The sequence below is a fragment of the Lonchura striata genome, chromosome 4A, assembly GCF_050655825.1.
Source record: "Lonchura striata isolate lonStrDom1 chromosome 4A, ASM5065582v1, whole genome shotgun sequence".
NCBI classification, from domain to species: domain Eukaryota; kingdom Metazoa; phylum Chordata; class Aves; order Passeriformes; family Estrildidae; genus Lonchura; species Lonchura striata.
Window position 1 is genome coordinate 178,802 of NC_140742.1, and position 19,997 is coordinate 198,798.

At 45.6% G+C, this 19,997-nt stretch overlaps 1 protein-coding gene across 10 annotated transcripts; it reads right to left on the reverse strand.

Annotated features, from left to right (window-relative positions):
- Positions 1–2,529: 2,529 nt before the first annotated feature.
- Positions 2,530–9,281, reverse strand: LOC110476867 (uncharacterized). 10 transcript variants are annotated; one of them, XM_085570558.1, is made up of 10 exons: positions 9,171–9,281; positions 7,313–7,433; positions 6,238–6,945; positions 6,118–6,159; positions 5,708–6,030; positions 4,952–5,630; positions 4,698–4,864; positions 4,532–4,612; positions 3,784–4,451; positions 2,530–3,703 (listed from the first exon to the last, which is right to left on the reverse strand). In XM_085570558.1, exons 6-9 carry the CDS (start codon positions 5,116–5,118, stop codon positions 4,426–4,428), a joined length of 441 nt encoding a protein of 146 aa, XP_085426684.1. In that variant the 5' UTR covers positions 5,119–5,630; positions 5,708–6,030; positions 6,118–6,159; positions 6,238–6,945; positions 7,313–7,433; positions 9,171–9,281; the 3' UTR covers positions 2,530–3,703; positions 3,784–4,425. The 10 variants fall into 10 exon arrangements, 8 of the variants coding, with proteins under 8 accessions (XP_085426684.1, XP_085426689.1, XP_085426687.1 ...); XR_014952415.1 differs by lacking the exon at positions 9,171–9,281 and having other exon boundaries at positions 4,952–4,993; positions 5,558–5,630; positions 6,238–7,315; XM_085570563.1 differs by lacking the exon at positions 9,171–9,281 and having other exon boundaries at positions 6,238–6,301; positions 7,313–9,121.
- Positions 9,282–19,997: the final 10,716 nt, after the last annotated feature.

Here is a 19,997-nt window from a genome sequence, read left to right on the forward strand (position 1 = left end):
GGCGCTGGCTGGGGGCCTGCAGTACCGCTCTCTGTCCACAAGGCGGCAGCACTGCCGCCCGCCACCGCCGGGAGCCGCCGCTCGCCTCGGGGCCGCGGGCGGGGCCGGCGGCAAAAAAGAACGGGCGCCGTCCCCTGCGGAACGTCCTCGGTAGCAAATGCCCCGAAACATCTCGCGCGGAAAAGAACGCCAACAAAAAAAACCCTGCCTGTAACCCAACAAGAACCAAAAGAAAAAACCTTTTATTTTAAACTGCATTTCAATGTATTTTATTTTTGTATTTTTCATATTTATATTCACATTCGGATTTATAATTCGGATTTAAAGGCCGGCAGGGGAGGGAAGAGGGACGGGGCACAGAGGAGGGAGAGAGGGGGAATGGACGGAGCAGCGGGGCAGGGACAGGATAGGAAGGAGCCTGGTTTGGGAGGGACACGGAAACGGGGGAAAGAGAGGTAACAGAATACGGGCAGGAGCATGGAGCGGGAGAGAGATGGACAGGAGGGGGATCCCTCCCGGCGCCCCGCCCTGCCAGGGCTGCTGCGCTCGGCAGAGCTCGGCTCGGTTCGGCTGGACTCGGCTCCTCGGCCAGCTTCGGCTACTTTCGGCCACGCTCGGCTAAAACCGGCCGCATTCGCCTCCATTCGCCTCTTCGGCAAAGCTCGGCTCGCCTCGGCTGAACTCGGCAAAGCTCGGCTCCGCTCGCCTCCTCGGCCCCTTTCGGCCGCTTTCGGCCACGCTCGCCTAGTCCCGCCCGCACCCGCCTCCATTCGCCCATTCCCACAGCTCGGCTCCCTCCGCCCGGCCCCGGCTCCCTCCGGCTCACACATTTCCTCAGAGCACCTCAGCACAGGGCACACAAACTGCAACCCCTAAAGGCTTGCGGCTCTTTCAACACACACACTCGTAACTCAGCTCTCGGGACAGAGCTGATGGCTCCTTTAGGGCTCCTAACCCTGCTCCGCCCCCCGACGCGCCCCCCGCTCCGCCCCCTGACGCGCCCGTCGCTCCGCCGCTCCGCCCCTCGCTCCGCTCCCCGCTCCGCCCCCCGCTCCGCCCCCCGACGCGCCCCCCGCTCCGCTCCCCGCTCCGCCCCCCACCGCTCCGCTCCCCGCTCCGCCCCCCACCGCTCCGCTCCCCGCTCCGCCCCCCCCGCTCCGCCCCCCGACGCCCCCCCCGCTCCGCTCCCCGCTCCGCCCCCCGCTCCGGCCCCCCGCTCCGCTCCCCGCTCCGCCCCCCCGCTCCGCCCCCCCGACGCGCCCCCCGCTCCGCCCCCTCCGCTCCGCTCCCCGCTCCGCTCCCCGCTCCGCCCCCCCGACGCGCCCCCCGCCACGTAACCCTAGTAGGGGGAGTGGTTAGGGGTGGGGAATGGCTAGGGGCGGGGTCAGGGTTAGGGGAGGGGCTGGGGCGGGGTTATGGTCGGGGGAGTGGCTAGGGGCGGGGTGAGTGTCGGGGGAGTGGCTGAGGGGGTCAGGGCAGGGGGTGGGGCTACCTACTAGAACCCCTAGATATAAAAAAAGAAGAAAAAAAATAAAAGTCTGGTGCAGCAGTAGAAATTTTGATGCTCCCAGGGAGTAAAAATTTCTCTTTTAAATGTGTTTTTTTTTTTTATTTTTACTCCCTGGAAGCATCAAAATTTCTACTGCTGCTTTTTTATTCTAAGTTTAGAAAGGAAGAGAAAGTGAGGAAGAGGAGGAGAGAGTGAGAGGAAGAGGAGGAGGGAGTGAGAGGAAGAAGAAGAGAGAGGAGGGGAGAGTGAGAAGAAGAAGAAGAAGAGAGAGTGAGAAGAAGAGGAGAGAGAGAGGAGGGGAGAGTGAGAAGAAGAAGAAGAAGAGAGAGTGAGAAGAAGAGGAGAGAGTGAGGAGGAGACAGTGAGAAGAATAAGAAGAGGAGAGAGTGAGGAGGAGACAGTGAGAAGAAGAGGGGAGCGTGAGGAGAAAACAGAGCAAGAAAAATAAAAGAGTTAGAGATAAAAAGTCAGATCAGAAAGAGTAAAGAGAAAAAGAGTGAAACACAAACAGAAAAGGAAGCGCTTGAAATGAAAGAGAAAAGGAAATGGATGAGGAAAAAAAGAAATAGAGACGGAACAAAAGGTAGGGTTCGAGAGGGAAAGAAATAGAGAGTTAGAAGGACAAAAGAGTTAAAGTTGGACAGAAAACAAAAAAGGGTTAGAGACAAAGAAAAGGATAGCAAGTGTTAGGAAGACAAAGGGTGACAAAGAGAAAAAAAAAAGAAGAAAATGCAGTGAAACCTAGGTTGAAAGAGACGGACAAAGAGACATGGGGAAATACATGTAGAGGACTAGAAAAAATAGACAGGGTTAGAGAAACATAGAGATGTGTTTGAAATGGAAAAAAAGGAAACAATGGAAACACAGCCAGAGACAGAGAAAGAGTTAGACGTTGAAGGATAAAGTGAGGAATAGACTAAAGAGGAAAGTAAGAGGCAAAGGGAGAAATAGGGTGAAAATGATGACGCGACCACACCAAAGAAAGACGGGACACGAATGGTGGGCGGGGCAGAGGGTAAGTGGAATTGTTATTAGGGCTGATTGATCTTTATTCATTTAATTTAAACATCAACAATACACAGGGAAACAAGGTATAAAAATGTGAGTACAGATACAAATACAATTAAAAATACATCATACCTGGGCACACAAGTACAAGTCCAATTTACATACAGCAAAATACATCAAAAGACAGGAACAACTGCAGATACAGAACAATATAATGTACTACAAGCCAAATACATATTGACGCAATATAACCATTTCAGACAAGCCCTTTACGCTTTTATTGTTATGACGCGCCCGGAATAAAAACGGCGCAAAACTCTTGGCCGACCTGCACCCCCCCTTCCTGTTGCGCACAAACTCACATTCGCTGCAACTGCATTCTGACACCTGAGGCATCGTCGCTCCTTGGGAACGTGGTTCCCTGGAGACTCCCAAAAAATTCTCCTGCCTGACAAAAACCTCGGTCCCGGGGCGGTCAGCGCCCTAACTTTGGTGATGAACGTCGCCTCGCTGACTGGCCAGGACCGAGGAAAAAAAAACCCAGCCGGGGGGAAAAAAAAAAAAAAACCCCAGCTGGGGATTTTTTATTCTAAATTTAAAAATGAGTGGAAAAACCTGAAAGGCAAAGGCCATACGCACCAGGTTATAACCGTTCCACACGCACGCACACACACACACAGCACTCCTTCAGCTTACACGCAAATCCACCCTCACTCTCATCTCAACCGCCCCCCTAAGCCCTGGCCAGCGACCCTGGGTCCTGACGCTCCTCGGGAATGTGGCTCCCGGGAGACTCCCAAAAAATCCTCCTGCCTGACGAAAACCTCGGTCCCGGGGCGGTCGGCGTCCTAACTTTGGCGATGAACGTCGCCTCGCTGACCGGCCGGGACCGAGGAAAAAAAAACCCAGCCGGGGGGAACACACGGGAACTGCTCTGCCCTGAGCACCTCAGCACTATGATCAAAACAGACACTTTACCTTTAGGTGGCCTAAGGAGATGCTTCTTGGACATCCCCTTATCCAAAACTGACACAAAAACCCCTTCTAGGAAGTCCTAACTCAGCATCCACTTCCATCCCCTCTGTGGGTCATAACCCTCAACTTATCTTGCATGCAGCAAATGCCTGTTAGGTCCAGAAGACGGACATCGGCCGGTCTGCTAAGTTCCAGCTGTCACCTCTTGGTCTGCCAAGAGAGAGAAAACGAAACATCAGTGCACAGTCTTAGCAGCACATTGGATAAAACCTGGTAAATCTGTTACTCACCATCCTCCTCAGAATGCCTGGGTTCCTGGCCTGCACACTTCAAGCATGCTTGGACTCTGACGCTGTCATCGCAGGGTACACCTAGGTTAAGTGGAGACAAGACAACATGGCATTGCTGAAACATGAGAGTACTAGGCTGTGGTCCTTTGCTCAAGTTACAAACATGTTATGGCAAACTCCTGATACAATCTAGAGCCCAACTACACCCGGCATTACCAATTTCAAGTCCCCAGGACTTGTGCTATTACAGGCTATGCAGCAGGACAAAGCAGCTCCAGGAAAAATATGTGCAGACACCCGTGACACAAGACAGGGACAGAGAGCTTTTGAAGAGAAGAAAGGACTGAGAGACCCAAAGAACACAGAGTGCACCAGAGACAAGTGACAGGACACACACCGGAACTGCTCTGCCCTGAGCACCTCAGCACTGTGGTCGAAACAGACACTTTCCCTTTAGGTGGCCTAAGGAGATGCTTCTTGCACATCCCTGTCTCCAAAACTGACACAAAAACCCCTTCTAGAAAGTCCCAACCCAGCACCCCTCTTTCATCCCCTCTGTGGGTCATAACCCTCCACTTATCTTGCACGCAGCTGGGGATGCAAATCCCTCTTGAGTGTAGAAGGTGGCCATCCGCCTGTCTGCTAAGTTCCAGCTGTCACCTCTGGGTCTGCCAAGACAAAGAAAACTAAACATCAGTGCACGGTCTGAGCAGCACATCGGCCAAAAACTTGTAATTCTGCTACTCACCGTCCTCCTCAGAATGCCCGGGTTCTTGGCCTGCACGCTTCAGACGTGCTTGGATTCCGACGCCGTCATTGCAGGGTACGCCTAGGTTAAGTGGAGACAAGGCGACATGACATTGCTGAAACATGACTGTACTCTCACATGCCCCTCCCTACCTCCTGGGACTCACAGCAACTCCGCAGCCATTCCTCAGGGCTACTCAGATGGGACCTTGAAATGCAGGATTGGAAGGCTCCGTCACAGGGTCCTGTAATGCTTCCAGAGAGATCCAAAGTGCATGAAACCTGGTCCATCAGCCGGTTGGTGACAGAGGTATGCGTACTCCGAGTCAATTCCCTAAAGCACACAAACAAGAATGGATGCTTAGAGTCACACCAAAAACGGAAAGCTTAGCAAGAACAACTGCTTTTGTCCACGGCTCACCTGGCACACTTGGCCTTGACTGCTGCTATCTGCCTGGACCTCCTAAAAATAAAGGCAAAGAATACTGCTGTAACACGGTCACCATTGAGGCTGCCCCTGCAAATGCAAACAATGACTGACCTGCTCATGGGAAAATCTCCACACAAGACTGCAGGACAACTTAGCATCACCAAACATGTTATGTCAATATCCTAATACAATCTAGAGCCCAACTGCACCCGGCATTACAAATTTCAAGTCCCCAGGACTTGCGCTATTACAGGCTATGCAGCAGGGCAGATCAGCTCCAGGAAAAATACTTGCAGACACCCGTGACACAGGACAAGGAGAGAGTGCTTTTGAGGAGAAGAAAGGACTGAGAGACCCAAAGATCACAGAGTGCACCAGAGACAAGTGACAGGACACACCCCATCACTGCTTTGCCCTGAGCATGTCAGCACTGTGACCAAAACAGACACTTTCCCTATAGCTGGCCTAAGGGGACACTTCTTGCACATCCCTGCTTCCAAACCTGATTCAAAAGGCCCTCCCAGCATCCTACTTTAATCCCCTCTGTGGGCCTTTGCCCTCAACTTATCTCTCAGGCATCTGGGGATGAGAACCCACGTCGTGTGCCAATGGAGGCTGCCTCGCCTGCGGGGAATGTCCTATGGTCACCGGGCTGTGGTCCCGTGCTCAGCTACAATCGAGAACACCAAACATCACTGCATCATCTTAGCTGCACAATGGACAAAACCCAGCAATCCTGCTACTCACCATTCTCCTAAGAATGCTCGGGCCACGCACTTTGGCCAGGCTAGGAGGCTGCCACCGTCATCGCAGGGTCTGCCTGGGTTAAGAAGAGACAAAGTGATGCGGCATTACTGAAACCTAAGAGGACCTTGCCTCCCCCTCCCTACCTCGGCGACTCACTGCAACTCCTCAGCCCTTGCCAAAGGCTACCTGGATGCCATCTTTAAATACAAAATTTCAAGGCTTCATCTCAGAGTCCTGTAATATTTCCAGAGGGCTCACAAGCACAGGAAATCCAGGCCATCGGCTGTCGGTCACAAAGGCTTGGCATACTCTGAGTGGATTCCCTAAAGCACACAAACAAGAATGGATGCTTACAGTTGAATCAAAAACTAAAAGCTGAGCAAAAACAACTGCTTTGGTCCACGGCTCACCTGGCACACTTGGCCTTGACTGGTGCTATCTGCCTGGACCTCCTAAAAATAAAGGTAAAGAGCACCGCTGTAATACGGTCACCATTTAGGCTCCCCCTGCAAATGCAAACAATGACTGACCTGCTCATGGAAACACCCTCCCCCAGGACTGGGGCCCTCTGCCACCGATTTGAACTGCCTGCATCTGAAAGGAAATTAGGACTAATGTCAAACAGCTGCAGGACAACTTAGCATCACCAAACATGTTATGGCAACCTCCTGATACAATTTAGAGCCCAACTACACCGGGCATTACAAATTTCAAGTCCCCAGGACTTGTGCTATTACAGGCTATGCAACAGGACAGAGCAGCTCCAGGAAAAATATGTGCAGACACCTGTGACACAGGACAGGGACAGAAAGCTTTTGAGGAGAAGAAAGGACTGAGAGACCCAAAGAACATAGAGTGCACCGGAGACAAGTGACAGGACACACGCCAACACTGCTCTGCCCTGAGCACCTCAGCACTGAGATCAAAACAGACGCTTTCCCTTTAGGTGGCCTTAGGAGACGCTTCTTGGGCATCCCCATCTCCAAAATTGACTCAAAAACCCCTCCTGGGGAGTCCCAACCCAGCACCTCTCTTCCATCCCCTCTGTGGGTTGTAGCCCTACACTTATCTTGCACGTATCAGGGGATGAAAATCCCCATCGGGTGCAGAAGGAAGCCACTGCTCCCATCTCCATGCCCTGGCCCTGACTTATCTTTTGGATGACTGGTGATGTGAATCCACGTTGGACCTGAAATGAGTCTGGCTCAGAGGAGATAGCCTGTTAGCCTCTTAGTCTCCTAAAATAAAGAACGGGAAAATCAACGGTTGTGTTTCGTGTTATGTGGGCCGAATCTCAGCAAGTCAGTTACTTATCCTCTCCTCAGTGTGCCTGGGTGCTCAAGTCTCCGGCCTCATCCTGAGTCTAAGGTATGGCTGTTATGATGAGTGGCACCGGGGTTAGAGAGACAAAGCTACATGGCATTTGTGTGAGTTCGGTGGATGAGCTTGTGTGCTGTATGACACGTGGATGCCTCTGCTATGCTTGTGAAAAGCCTTGCAGATACACACCGTTTCTCACCCTACTGCCTGCAAACCCCCACCGGGATAACTCCTAACTCAGTACCCTGCTTGCTCTCCCTCTCCTAGTCACAATCCTCAACTCACCTGAAGCCGCCGTCTCACACATCACCTTCGACACAGTGCGGATGCCTTCTGTGTCGTGATAAATCTGCTGGAAAAATGTTGCGCTTGACACAAACTGCAATTACTGGAAGTTACCCTCCTCCTAAAAAAAGAAGAAAACAATCAGAAGTTACAAAAGCACCTTACCAGCCCTGAATACTCAACCCCAAACTGTGAATTTAAATACTCCCTGTGTTCAACGTTGTTTTCTTTGCAGTATCTTCAAAGCCTCTGTTGCATTAGAAGCCCAAAAGCAGCTGCAGAGAACAAGCTAAGCTAAAGGAGCCTCTTCACCTGAATGAGAGGAAAGCTCTTACCCCAGCTGATCCCCCTGAAGGAATGAAGCCCCTTGGGAAAGGCTGGGGTTAATATACCCCTGATTGGGCCCACTTCTCGTTCCCGTGGCACCTGGGAAAAGGGAGGGGGCAAACCCCATCGAGTATAAAAGCCATCAGAGGCACTGTGGCTGTTTGGCTCCTCTGGCTTGAATTCAAGGAGAATAAAGGGCTGGATATAGAAGAAAGCTCTTCAGGGAAATGACAGCTCTTTCTTTTTTCTACAACTGCTTGGAGCAAAAGGGCAAAAAAACTGGTAAGAAATAAAACTTTGTTTTTAGGCAGCATATCTAGATAAGTTGGGTAATTTGCTGTTAACTTATATAATTATTCCTCAATAACTACTAAGTAGTACTCAACATGAGACTAAGGGTGGAGAAAAATACTAATTATATGAACAGTTTAAGTCTCCTTGGGGCTACCAATTAGGACTAACTACATTATAAATAAAAATAAGAAAAATAATAGGCTCCTGGGCAGCATAAAGGTTAAGTACGTGCTAGGCTTGCCTTTCTCTGAGGTACTTAGTCCTAGGGCACAGAAAGAAGCGCCCTGAAAAGTAGTTTTAAATGCTGAAAAAGCATTTTAGAAGAGCCTCCTTCAAATTAATCCCTTAAAATGAAGAAATGGGGAAGTTGCCTCCACTGAAATGGATACCATGGCAAATAAATAGCTTCTGCCCTTTAACTTAATCCCCTCGAATATTGGGAAAAGAGAGGCTTTCCTCAATTTAAATCTCTCCAGTAATGAAGACGGAAGGCGGCCGAAGAGGGTCCGAAAGACACAAAACGTTCTCGTGCGCACGGCGGCCGCATAGAGACAAAAAGGTTCAAATGCATTGTCGTACGGACGGCAGCCGAAGAGGGTCCGAAAGACTCAAAGCGTTCTCGTACGGACGGCGGCTGCATAGAGACAAAAAGTCTCAAATGCGTTGTGGTACGGACGGCTGCCGGAGATGGACAAAAAGTCTCAAATGCGTTCTGTTACGGACGGCGGCTGGAGAGGGACAGAAAGACTCAAATGCGTTGTGGTACGGACGGCGACCGCAGTGGGGCAAAAAGCATGAAATGCGTTGTGATACGGACGGCGGCCGTATAGGGACAGAAATACTCAAATGCGTTGTGGTACGGACGGTGGCCATATAGGGACAAAAAGACTCAGATGCGTTGTGGTATGGACGGTGGCCGCATAGGGACAAAAAGACTCAAATGCGTTGTGGTACGGACGGTGGCCATATATGGACAAAAAGACTCAAATGCGTTGTGGTACGGACGGTGGTCGCATAGGGACAAAAAGACTCAAATGCGTTGTGGTACGGACGGTGGCCATATAGGAACAAAAATACTCAAATGCGTTGTGGTACGGACGGTGGCCGTATAGGGACAGAAAGGCACAAAGCGTTCTGGTACGGACGGCGGCCGGAGAGGGACAGAAAGCCTCCCTCGCCGCCACCATCCTTCTCCGGCGCCGCCGCGGAGCCGCCTTCAGCCCTCCCCTGTACTCACAGACACCGTCCCACTCGCCGCTCGCTGCCGCCCCTCGCCCCTCCCGCCCCGTCTCGGTGGTTTTGGGGTCGCGCTGGCTGCGGGGCTGCAGTACCGCTCTGTGTCCACCAGGCGGCAGCACTTGTCAAGCGAGTCCGCGACAAGATGGCGGTCCGTGGGGACCTTGATGGTGACAGGCGTTTTTGCCGATGCCTGTCGGCTTCCTCCGAAAACCCGCACGCTCGCGGTGCTGCTGACCCCACAGCCCTCGTGCACGGCACCGGAAGCGCCGCGGAAAATCCCGTCGCGTGGCGCCGGCGGTGGGGGCAATTCAGGCAGTGTAGAAAACAGACACGGGTCCTCGAATTTCAACGTCCTCGTTTTTACGCCCTCTTGAGAAGGTCAAGAGAGTGCTCGCCAAGCCACTCTCAGGATGGCGGCGGCGGGCTGCAGTACTTCTTTCTGCCCACAAGGAGGCAGCACTGCGCCGTCGGCAGCGAATGCCCCAAAGCATCCCGCGCGGACAAGAACGGCAACAAAAAACCTGCCTCTGACCCGATAGGAAGCGAAAGAAAAAACCTTTGCTTTTAAACTGCATTTCAATCTATTTTATTTTTATATTTTCTTATTTCTATTCAAATTTACATTTTAAATGTAGATTGATGTGCGGTGTTATTTATAGTTTATCTCTTCCTAATACTTATTTTTATTTCTATTTTATATTTTTATATATACACCTGTATACATTGATTATATATACACCTGTATACATTGATTATACATTTCCATATTTAGAAATAAAATGTATATTCATATTTTTCCATTAAAACTCTGCCTCTAACCAAATAAAACAAAAAAAAGCCCTTTCTTTAAATGATACTTGAATATTTATATATTTTTTCATCATTATAGTCACATTTGCATTTCTACTTCATATTGGTGTCCTTATATATATATTTTATATATAATGAGGTAGCAAGTTAAATTTTTATTTAAATTCTATTTTGTACATACTGCTACTACTTATATTTACTCACCTTCGAATTTTTATATAGATCTTAACATATTTAGGATATATTTTTATACAAATATTTCTTATTCTATTTTTGTTCATAATTTTTATAATAAAACCTCTACCTACTATGAAATAGAAAATAAAATCCCCTTTATTTTAAACTATATTTAAATATTTCTTTATTTCTATTTTTGATTTTTACAGGTACTTATATATTCTATGACAATATATTGAAGTACTATATTTCAATATATAATATTTATGACACCTGCCTGCTGGTAATTTTCCTTGATGTGTGAGAATAACCAGATTTTTTTTTTTTTTCCAGTGATACTGAGAGCGAAAGAAATAAAGTACTATCTGTGAAGTTGTAATCATGGTTCATTTGTCAGGAGATGGAAACAGAATTTTGAGTGACATCCCTGATCAGAATGGGTTTGGGTTTTGTTTGGCAATTTCTCTGTTTCTTTTTGTTTTTCCCCTAGCAGATTTTTCTGATCCAGCCTGCCTGACACTGGGTGATACTATACATCAGCTGTGAGGCAATGTTTTTCAAAATATTACACTGATAACACAGGAATGGAGTGGAGCCTGTGATCACTGCAGATTCAATCCTACCTGGAGACAAATTGCAGCACTGCAATGTGGGAATATGCAGGGAGATGAATCAAGCCCCAGGTGTTCTTGATGGATCATATACTAATATCACGTCTATATTTCTGTAGGAAAGAAAAAGGTATGTATTCCAGTGATAGGGCATGCCTGACATCTCAGAGCTGGATTTTAATCGCTTCATTGTCCTCTCGCTCCAGTTTGACTCTGTGCTGACTTCACAGCCTGTGGCTTAGTGCAAAGGGAAAAATCAATTCTGTGCCTAGCAAGTAGAAGATTACGTGCTATAGCATGCCTGCTCAGAAGGGGCTTTTGATTTCAGCTGTCCTTTGAATTTCACAAGACAATTTGAAGTCATTTAGGATATAAATAGGAGACTTCAAGTTATTACCAGCCCCTGTTTCTGTTATTGTCCATGGATGAATTGTCACTGATTTGAGTGAGTTGGACTGTTGTATTTTGAGCATGGGTGAGTCTCCTTAACTTGAACTACAGTAGAGAGAACAATGTTTTACGTATGAAACAGTCTTACCCTGCTTCTTTCTGACCACACTCCTTATTCATAGACATTTGGCTTTGTATTCATATGTTGAATTTATTTCTCATAGTCAGAGCTGGAATGTCAAGTCTCTGACAGTCATGTAAGAGTGTGAAGTAAAAAACACCAATTACCAGCCTTGCAAGAAAATGGCACTTCTGGGGCAAAATGTTGTGATCCTGCTTTTCTTTCAGCACCCAGACCTGTAATGCAATAGGGCAATTCAGTTCACTGCAATTTTCTATTGTACATGTGTGAAGACATATTTGCAATGCCAGAGGTTTGCATCCAAAAAGGAGACAGGGGAGGCCTGTAGCTCTATTCAAATAAAGTGAGAGGCCATGGGGCATTTCCCTCGGGGTCTCTCAAATTGTTGTAGAACACAGCGTCCTTTTAATCCTATTTTCCTGGCCACATCTTTCCTCTCCCTTTCCCCATTGGCTGAGGTACTTGAGGGATACAGAATTCCCAAATCACCAGCTACTTGACCCCCTAATATGCACTGCCCCCTCTCTGCGCCCCCTCCCCACCCTGTTTTGTATCTCTGTTCTTTAAATTCTGGAATTTTATGTGTCTTTGATTAAGCAACATTCCTTGTCAATTAGTACCATTCCTCTGAATTTTATGGTTCCTTTCTGTTACTATCTTATCTATCAATCTCTGGTTTTACCTACAAGCAGGCTCAAACCGTCTGTAAAGACTCACTCATTCCTTTCACAGGTGACAAACCTCATCCATTTTCTACATCTGACTGGTGATGTGGCAGATTGCGCGCAAAATGCTAAAGTCATATCTGCTTTGACAAGGTTATTCAAGGAAAATTAGCTATGAATGAATGCCTAGAATTGTTTACTTTGAAAACATCAGGCAGGGTGGCCAGCATTTAAAATGGGAATCCTTATGCCAGGTTTCACAGGCATTATAAATGTCTTTCCCTGAAGGCTGGCACAGATTACACAGGCAAGAAGGGAACACGGATAACTGTCCTCCAACACAAGAAATGAAAAAGGATTAAGGTGCATAAGCTCTGGTTTTCCCTGTGATCTAAATCCTGTTTTCTCCCTTGTTATGCTGTGTTGACCTCTCTATAAAGAAGAAAACCCTGTGTGGGTGTATTTTGCCCTTTGCCATCACCCTGCTGAGGTCTGTGGAACCGCAGCAGGTCCTTGTAACAATGACCTTCGCAGAAATGCTCAAACCTTTCTCTCACCTGAACCGTGGTCTCCCTCGCACTTTTGCCAGTGTTGAGTCTCAGGCCTTTTATGGTTTTTTCCAGCAGCCTTCAGTCAAGCATCCTCAACGAGGGCTCTCATGCTGTCCCCGGTATCTCCAGCCAGTACCAATGGTACCATGCCACTAAGTGCTCAGGGGGCCATTTTAAATGTTATTGTGGTAGTCATTGACACTAACACCGTAGATGTGACAAATGAAGTCACATGCTTAGCAAGGTGTCCGATGTCATCAAATCCTCCTGTCTCTGCCTATGCATTCTCATCAGGCAGTAAAAATTGAGACAGTCCACCTCAGGTATGAACCACAGCTTTGTTATTGAGGTGTGATAATGTAACTGTGTGTTTGGGCCCTTGAAGTCTTTAATAAAATTCCTATCGATGCAGCCATAACATAGACTCGGACACTGCGGTCTCGGGTTTCGCAAGGAGCCTCGGTGCTGTTGGAATGGGAGCACAACCATGGTCCTACAGGAGAGTGAGGAGATGGGAAGGGGAGCAGGGACCTTCTGCACAAGCTGCAGGATGTTTCTCATCTCTCTCCTCTCCTTACAGTTGGATTCTTTAATGTTCACGTGAACTTCTCTCTTCTCTACCAAATGGAGAGAGCACCTGATTGCTATGATGCAAGGAGACTTCTTGAATACTGGGTAGCTTGCTTTTCTCATTCTCATGTGTTTTTAGCAAGTATCGCATGAGGACAGCTGGTAGGATCATAGAATCTATTCCAACTTTCGGTTGGAATAGAATGGATTGGAAGGGACCTCTATAGGTCACCTAGTCCCACACCCAATGTGCAGGATGCAAACTGTTGGGACAGCACAGAAATGATCCTCCATGTAAGAGTTGCGGTGTTCCAGAGTCATGTTATTCAGTGTATAACAGGACAAATTAAAATTCTGAAGGAAGGGAAAAGCATAAAAATTTTGCAAAAAATCTTAGCCACTTTCAGTAGGATTTAGGATTTTTATGACAATTCTAAATTCCAAATAATATTCTAGATCTCCAAGATATCAAGCTAACAGAAGGTATGGCACCAGACACTTCAGAGACACAGTGAATCACAGTAAAAATAGCTGTAGTTAGATAATGCTCAGGTTCCACATCTGAAGAAGCGATAAGGTTGGTTTTGTGCATCCTGTGCATCCTAAAGGTTTTTATTGTTGATGAATTTTACAGGAGCTTCCAAATTCTCTATTGAATCATCTATTCTCAAAGTCTACACTTAGATTTATAGCTGGGTAAGTAACCAGTGAATAATATGGCAGGTTTTGCCTGTCTATACACTCTGTTAGCACATCAAAGCAGTTCACCATATGTCATGGAAAGAAGCACAAATCAGTGTCTGGAATTGAAAAGTTGGTGCTGTAATTCACATAAGCTATGAGATGAACTCTACCACCTTTTGTTAAGCTATGCCAAACAGTGCGAGTAGTTGGTGAACAAGTGCAATACCGGAGCTTATCCTTATCCTCAGCAGTGCATCAAATAATACGTCATGGAAAGATATCTGTGGTTGCACACAGACTGTCTGACTCCCAGGGTGTAAAAGAGACATGTAGCTCTATGGCCAGACAGATAGATTTGCCACGTAAATCATGTGCACTTCCTTTTTTTTCCAGAGAATGCTCAAGATGTTGTAGAGCATATTTTATACCTCTTGCCTGATGCAACACTGCATGCAGAAGAGCTAGAAATCATTGCAAGTAAAATTTCTGATATTGTAGCACTTGCAGATTTGAGTGTGACACTTGCAGAGAGTGTATTGTCTATACTAGACTATATTCTGCTGCAAGAAATAGAAGATGAGAGTTTTAGAAAAATAACCAATAGGTAAGTAAGATAACTCACCCAGAAGACACTTCTTAGGCTGAAATGGTACTATGGTGTCATTTATTCAGTCTATTGAAATATCATCACCAGAGCTAGTAAATTCTGTACTTCAATCTTAAGCATATTTGAGGCCTTTGCCAGCAGAAATTGGTTATTGTGTTGTCAAAGGTACCTTTGGCAGAGCCAGTTCTGCAGAAGTCCCCATTCCAGTGTTGTTCCCTATGGGCATCCCAGCCTAGAGGCAGCCCACTGACTGTTCAGCTGCTATCTCCTCTTGCAAGGATCTTTGTGGCTCAGCAGTGAGGCTGTGGGCAGGTCAGCCTGGAGACACAACTCTATTCCACCCTCTACCCTTGCTGATAAAGACTTTTTAAACACAGCTATTCAATATTAGTCTTCAAAATCTATATTTAGGATGCTTCCTCCATTATGTGATTCTCACACATGCTAAAATCGAGGTTCTTAGCTTTAAAAACTCCCCTCTCCTTTGAGGTCTTAAAGGGAACTCTGCTACCTGGTTTTGAATGTCTGAGCAGAGCACTGTCCAGAGCAGTGTGGCTGACCTCGACAAAGGCAAATGCAAAGACACAAAGTTTGCCCATTTGGAGCTTTGCTGGACAAGCCCCCAAGCAATAACTTTGCCTTCAGAGCATATCCTGCCTGAGGTGGTGAGGAGCTGGAGGATGGACTTCCAGAGGTTCCTACTAGACTAAATTGTTCTGTTCTGATATTTCATCTCCTAGTACAATTAGGTGATTGAAAAAAAAAATCCAATTAGCAGATTTTACAAGTTACCGCCTTCCAGACAAAGTGAAATTTTTGACTGGATGTGGATTTTGACTCAGGTCTTCTCAGAACCTCCTCCTGTGGTCCCTGCAGGGAGGGTATCTTCCGCCTTCTAGAGGCCACTGAATCATGCCAACTCAACTGCTTGCATTTACCTGAGCCTGTGTAGACAAAGTGCCATCTACCCCAAAATGGACCCATTCTGCTCTAGTGCTTGCTTCTTGTGATCATAAATCAGAGCAAAGGACTTTAGTCTCTTGGGTGTGCATTATGAAACCAGCAGAACATTTCAAGAGTTGTATTTTTTTTTTCTTTCTGTTGCTTATGTTGAAGTATCCTGAAGATGACTGAGGAGATGGGCTATAAGGTTACCTACACAGAGAGAAATATGTCAGTAATAACCACGTCCTTGGCCCTTCTGGTGCTGCGTCAAGATCCCAGCCTGTTTAGAGGACTGGCCTTTGACATTGCCTCCTACAACAGAAGTGTGGATCTCAAGGTGAGAGCAAAGGATCACCTCAGGGACCACTGACTAAACTAGACAATTCTCCCACTCTTTTGTCTCATTTTGAATTTGATCTGAGGATGGCATCTCTGAAAATATAATCTCTCTCCTGCAGATCAGTGTACAAGAAAACCCTTTCAGAAAGGTCTCTGTGTTTTTGCCAAAATCCCTGAAGAACTTCCTAGGCATCGAGTACTCTGACACAGACAAGCGTTCAAAGATCCAGTTCAAGTTTTTTGGCACTACTTCACTTCTTCTGGTAACTATGACTCCCAGCAAACCCTAACACAGCAGGAATGGGCTCAGCTGTTCTCAGTGCCTACGAAAGAAATCCCAACATCATCATCTGTTCCAGGCACATTAGCATCAGACTGATAGAGGGATGTGCAGACAAAATGTAGTCAGGCAGAAAACCTTCTCTGAGGCAAGGATGCTCTGAGAGGTGCCTGTAGACCTTAGACTTTATCTCATTTTCTGTTGTTGATGTTATTCTAGTCCTCCTGTTCTGCAGGAAAAGAACATGCCCTAACCTTCTCTGATAGTAAGGCTGATGCGTAGTTTGGATGATGCTAAACATCACAAGCATAATTTCAAGACTTGTGTCTCTATTAAAATAATGTAGCAGCATGATGTGCATTATTTATGACTATTCTAGTACTTACTTTTCTTAAGGACAGGTGGGTATAACTTAGAAAAGGCGACATTTCTTCGAAATGATAGCTCATACAGTGTGCTGAACAATGCTTTACGCAATGAAGGAGCATTGTGTCTCCTGTCTAATGAGCTTAGTGATGTACAACCAAGTGTTTAAATGTACTGACATGATTACATGCTTTCTCAATCCAACTGGTGCATCTGAAACTCAGTTCCACTTCAGTTGATGTGGACACTGTCCCGGAGCTGCAGCTAAATATGTTTTCTAGTGACATAGCAGGTAGCTAAATTACATCGGTCATCCCATGGACTTCAGCTGATCACCATATCCAAGGAATACAGTTAAAAAAAAATTGAGAGCAGGGCAGAGCTCGGATTCATTTTGCATGCGTGTGCTTTCCCCCTGCAGGATGACAGTTTAACGCTGGAGAGGTTGAACACTTATGTTGTGAGTGCCAGCATTGAAAATGCATCAATTCAGAACCTTAACGAGCCTGGGACTGTCACTCTCCACCACATAGACCAGAACAGGGTAGGATGTGTTAATTTCATCAGGGATTGGGTGAGACAAAGCTGACTTCACTTACCCTTTCAATAAACTGGGAACAGGACAAATAGACTTAAAACACCTTGCTGCCTGACCTCTCCATGATACATGGACCCAAACATTGACTGACCACACAGATCTCAGTATTTAATAATTCCTGCAGGTCACTAAAGCTTGTGTCTCCACTCTAAATCCATACTTAGACACAGGGAACATTCTTATCATCTTATTGATCCTTGTTCTGATCTAAGCAATTTTATTTCAAAGAATAGTTTATTTACCAGAAAACAGCGGGGCTTGGATTGGACTGAAATGATTTATCCGTGATCTGAATTTGGAAAGTAGGTCGAGTCACCAAAAGAGAGGAACTTCAAAAAAACCCAAAACCTTGCAAAGATGTTTTCAAAATCAAATTGCTTTGTTTTGTTTAAGTCTATTTTAAAATTAAGTTTAGACTTTAACCTAAAGTCTGAACTTAGTTTAAAGTCTAAATAGTCTCATAATCTAAATAGACTTTAAGTTAAAGTCTATTTTTAAATGGGCATGGGCATCAAACTTCTTGATTGAATTCCTCTTTAGCATTTTTGTGCTGCCAATGTTTAAGGTCCAGCCTCCACATGAGTATATTACAAACCCGAGGCAGAAGAAAATTATTCAATAAGATGAACTTAGATAAAGCTTGAGTTAATGAGGACTTGTAATTGCTGTTTTCATGGCAAAATGCTCTTTCCATTCATCAAATATATACTCAGAAATTTTACCCAGATATCCCCTCTCTTCTGTCATTTTTACTCTACCAGGCCATCTGGCACCTTTCAGATTTTTTCCTTGACCTTTTAAAATTATCTTAATTAAATATTTAATCAGTTATCATCCTGACCTACATCTTTGGCTATGTGCCTAATTATATTTGACAGCCTACAAATCACACATCTTAACAGCTTATCTGTTAATCTGGCTTCCTGTAAACTCTGTGTATTTTTAAAATTTATTAATGATACAATAATAATAAAAGTAAATGAATCTGTGCCTTGGAAAAGTTTGCTGCAGCATTATGACTGAAAAACTAGAATGTCCCCAAGATAAATCACTGCACTGAATATCCATTTACATCTGTTCAGCTCTCACTTGTCTTCCCTGCCTGGTTTCAGAGAGGGGAAATTGCTGAAATTATAAAGTAAAGGCTTTTTCTTGTGTTGTTTTTATTTTTTTTTTTTGTCAAATGTATAAAATATCAGGTTGTTATTGCATGTCTTAGTAATAACTTTTGAATTTCACCAGTAATTTGGTGTGACATCTCAGGCACCACATGAATCCAATGAGATTAAACACAGGAATTGGTCTAAGGTGAATAATTTGTCAGATTTGCTGCTGTCCTTAAAAAACTGCAAGGTATTGAAAGATACATGTAAAACTGGAAAAATCACTGACTTGCAGGATTTCCCATAGTAAAGGGGAAGGCAAAAAGTAGGTCTCTGCTAGTTTGGTGCCATGGGTGAGACGGCCAATATCCTGGCTGGCTCCCCAAGCCCAAGTGTTTGGCTGCCCCATACCTCATGGTGTTTCCACTCACCCACAGACTCCCTGCAGCACCACACACAAATAATCACAGACACACAAAGTGGGCTTTGCTGCCAAGCAGTGCCAGGGTAATCAAATCCAAGTGCCTTGGTTATACACCCCAATTCGAGGTGAGATACTCCATCTGCAAGTGCAGACAGAGTGCATATGTCCTGAAGAAATGTCACAGCCTCCTTTCTTCTGTTTCCAGGGCAATGCAGCAGTGCACTGCGTTTTTTGGGACTTTGGGAAAAACAGTAAGTGTTACTTGTCGAGCTGGCTCTGTCCCCAGCATCAAACCATGGCTTTGGTGTCTTGACATTGCACCTTGAAACTTGAGTGTGTGCTGCTGCTTTGTGTCGATTTCAACACCTACGTACTCAGTATTATTCCCAGGGACATGGGTATGGCATTGTGCAGTGCTGCATCTACATGATTAAGAACACTTTGCCAAAAAAAAAGGTAGAAATGCAATGAAATGTCAGATGAACTCTTACCGTAACTTCACAGAATACAGTAGAGGCTTTGCTGAGGTCAGGTGTTTAAAATGGGTCAGACAGTCACCAGATAGAGATAACTGAATTGGATTAACTCAGAGCATGTGGGAGAGGTTTCCTCTGCAATTAGTAGGAGTAGAAATGATTTGCTTCTTTTTCATCAGGATCTTAGCTTCTGAATATGTGACACAGACCACATAAATGGGGTCATAACATTCAGTCTTACCAGGGAAGATCTGGCTGTTTCAGTGCTACACTCTGCCTAAACAAACCCTCTGCCTTGTGTGTTTCTCATCTTCTGTTTCCACATCCTCCAGCACAATCTCACCCAACACTAGGTTCTTTATCTTCTTTCTGTGTGTGCAGATATGTAAATGTCTTTAAATATTTCTTCATGTCACTAAAATCTTTCATCCAAATGTTGAGATTCTCAGGCAACTACAGAAGATGTGTTTCAGTGTGAAATCTCACTTGTGTGCTGCTAAATGACCCTCCAATCTGTACTAACTTGAGCTCATCTTCACACACCCTGCATGCTGCAGAGCTATAAATTATGGAGGATGACTAACTCTGCTTAAAAATCCTTCTTCTTTATTACACAGATGGATTGGGTGGTTGAAATACATCGGGATGTGAAATGGAATACACAGATATGAATTATACAATCTGTTTCTGTAACCATCTTACCCATTTTGGAGTCCTACTGGTGAGTACTCCATGAATCATCTCCCAGAAAGTCCTGTGGCACTAAACAAAGTCATTGCTAGCTTTGGAAAAGAGATGGGAGATTTGTATCTATACAAACTCTTAGATATATGCAATGTTGCCAAAATCAGCAATAACAAAGAAAACAGTTATAATAACTTAATGGGGTAAGGTCCTTTAAATCTCACTCTCTTCGAGGCAGTTGTTTTACAGATGTAGCTTGTACTTTGCAGTGTAACTTAATCAGCCTTGATATACGTTGCAAATACAATGTTAAATTTATTAACTCCAAGCGACAACTAATGACATTACACCTTCTTGAAAGTTTTATCTATGCTCCATCAGAAAGTGAGGTTTAGTATAAATA

Coding starts and splice junctions, on each gene's coding strand:
- LOC110476867 (XM_085570558.1), bottom strand. CDS start 5,118: ATGCTAAGTTGTCCTGCAGTCTTGTGTGGAGATTTTCCCATGAGCAGG. Junction 4,865..4,951: donor GTCAAGGCCAAGTGTGCCAG/GTGAGCCGTGGA, acceptor TGTGTGCTTTAG/GGAATTGACTCGGAGTACGC. Junction 4,452..4,531: donor CGGGCATTCTGAGGAGGACG/GTGAGTAGCAGA, acceptor TTGTCTTGGCAG/ACCCAGAGGTGACAGCTGGA.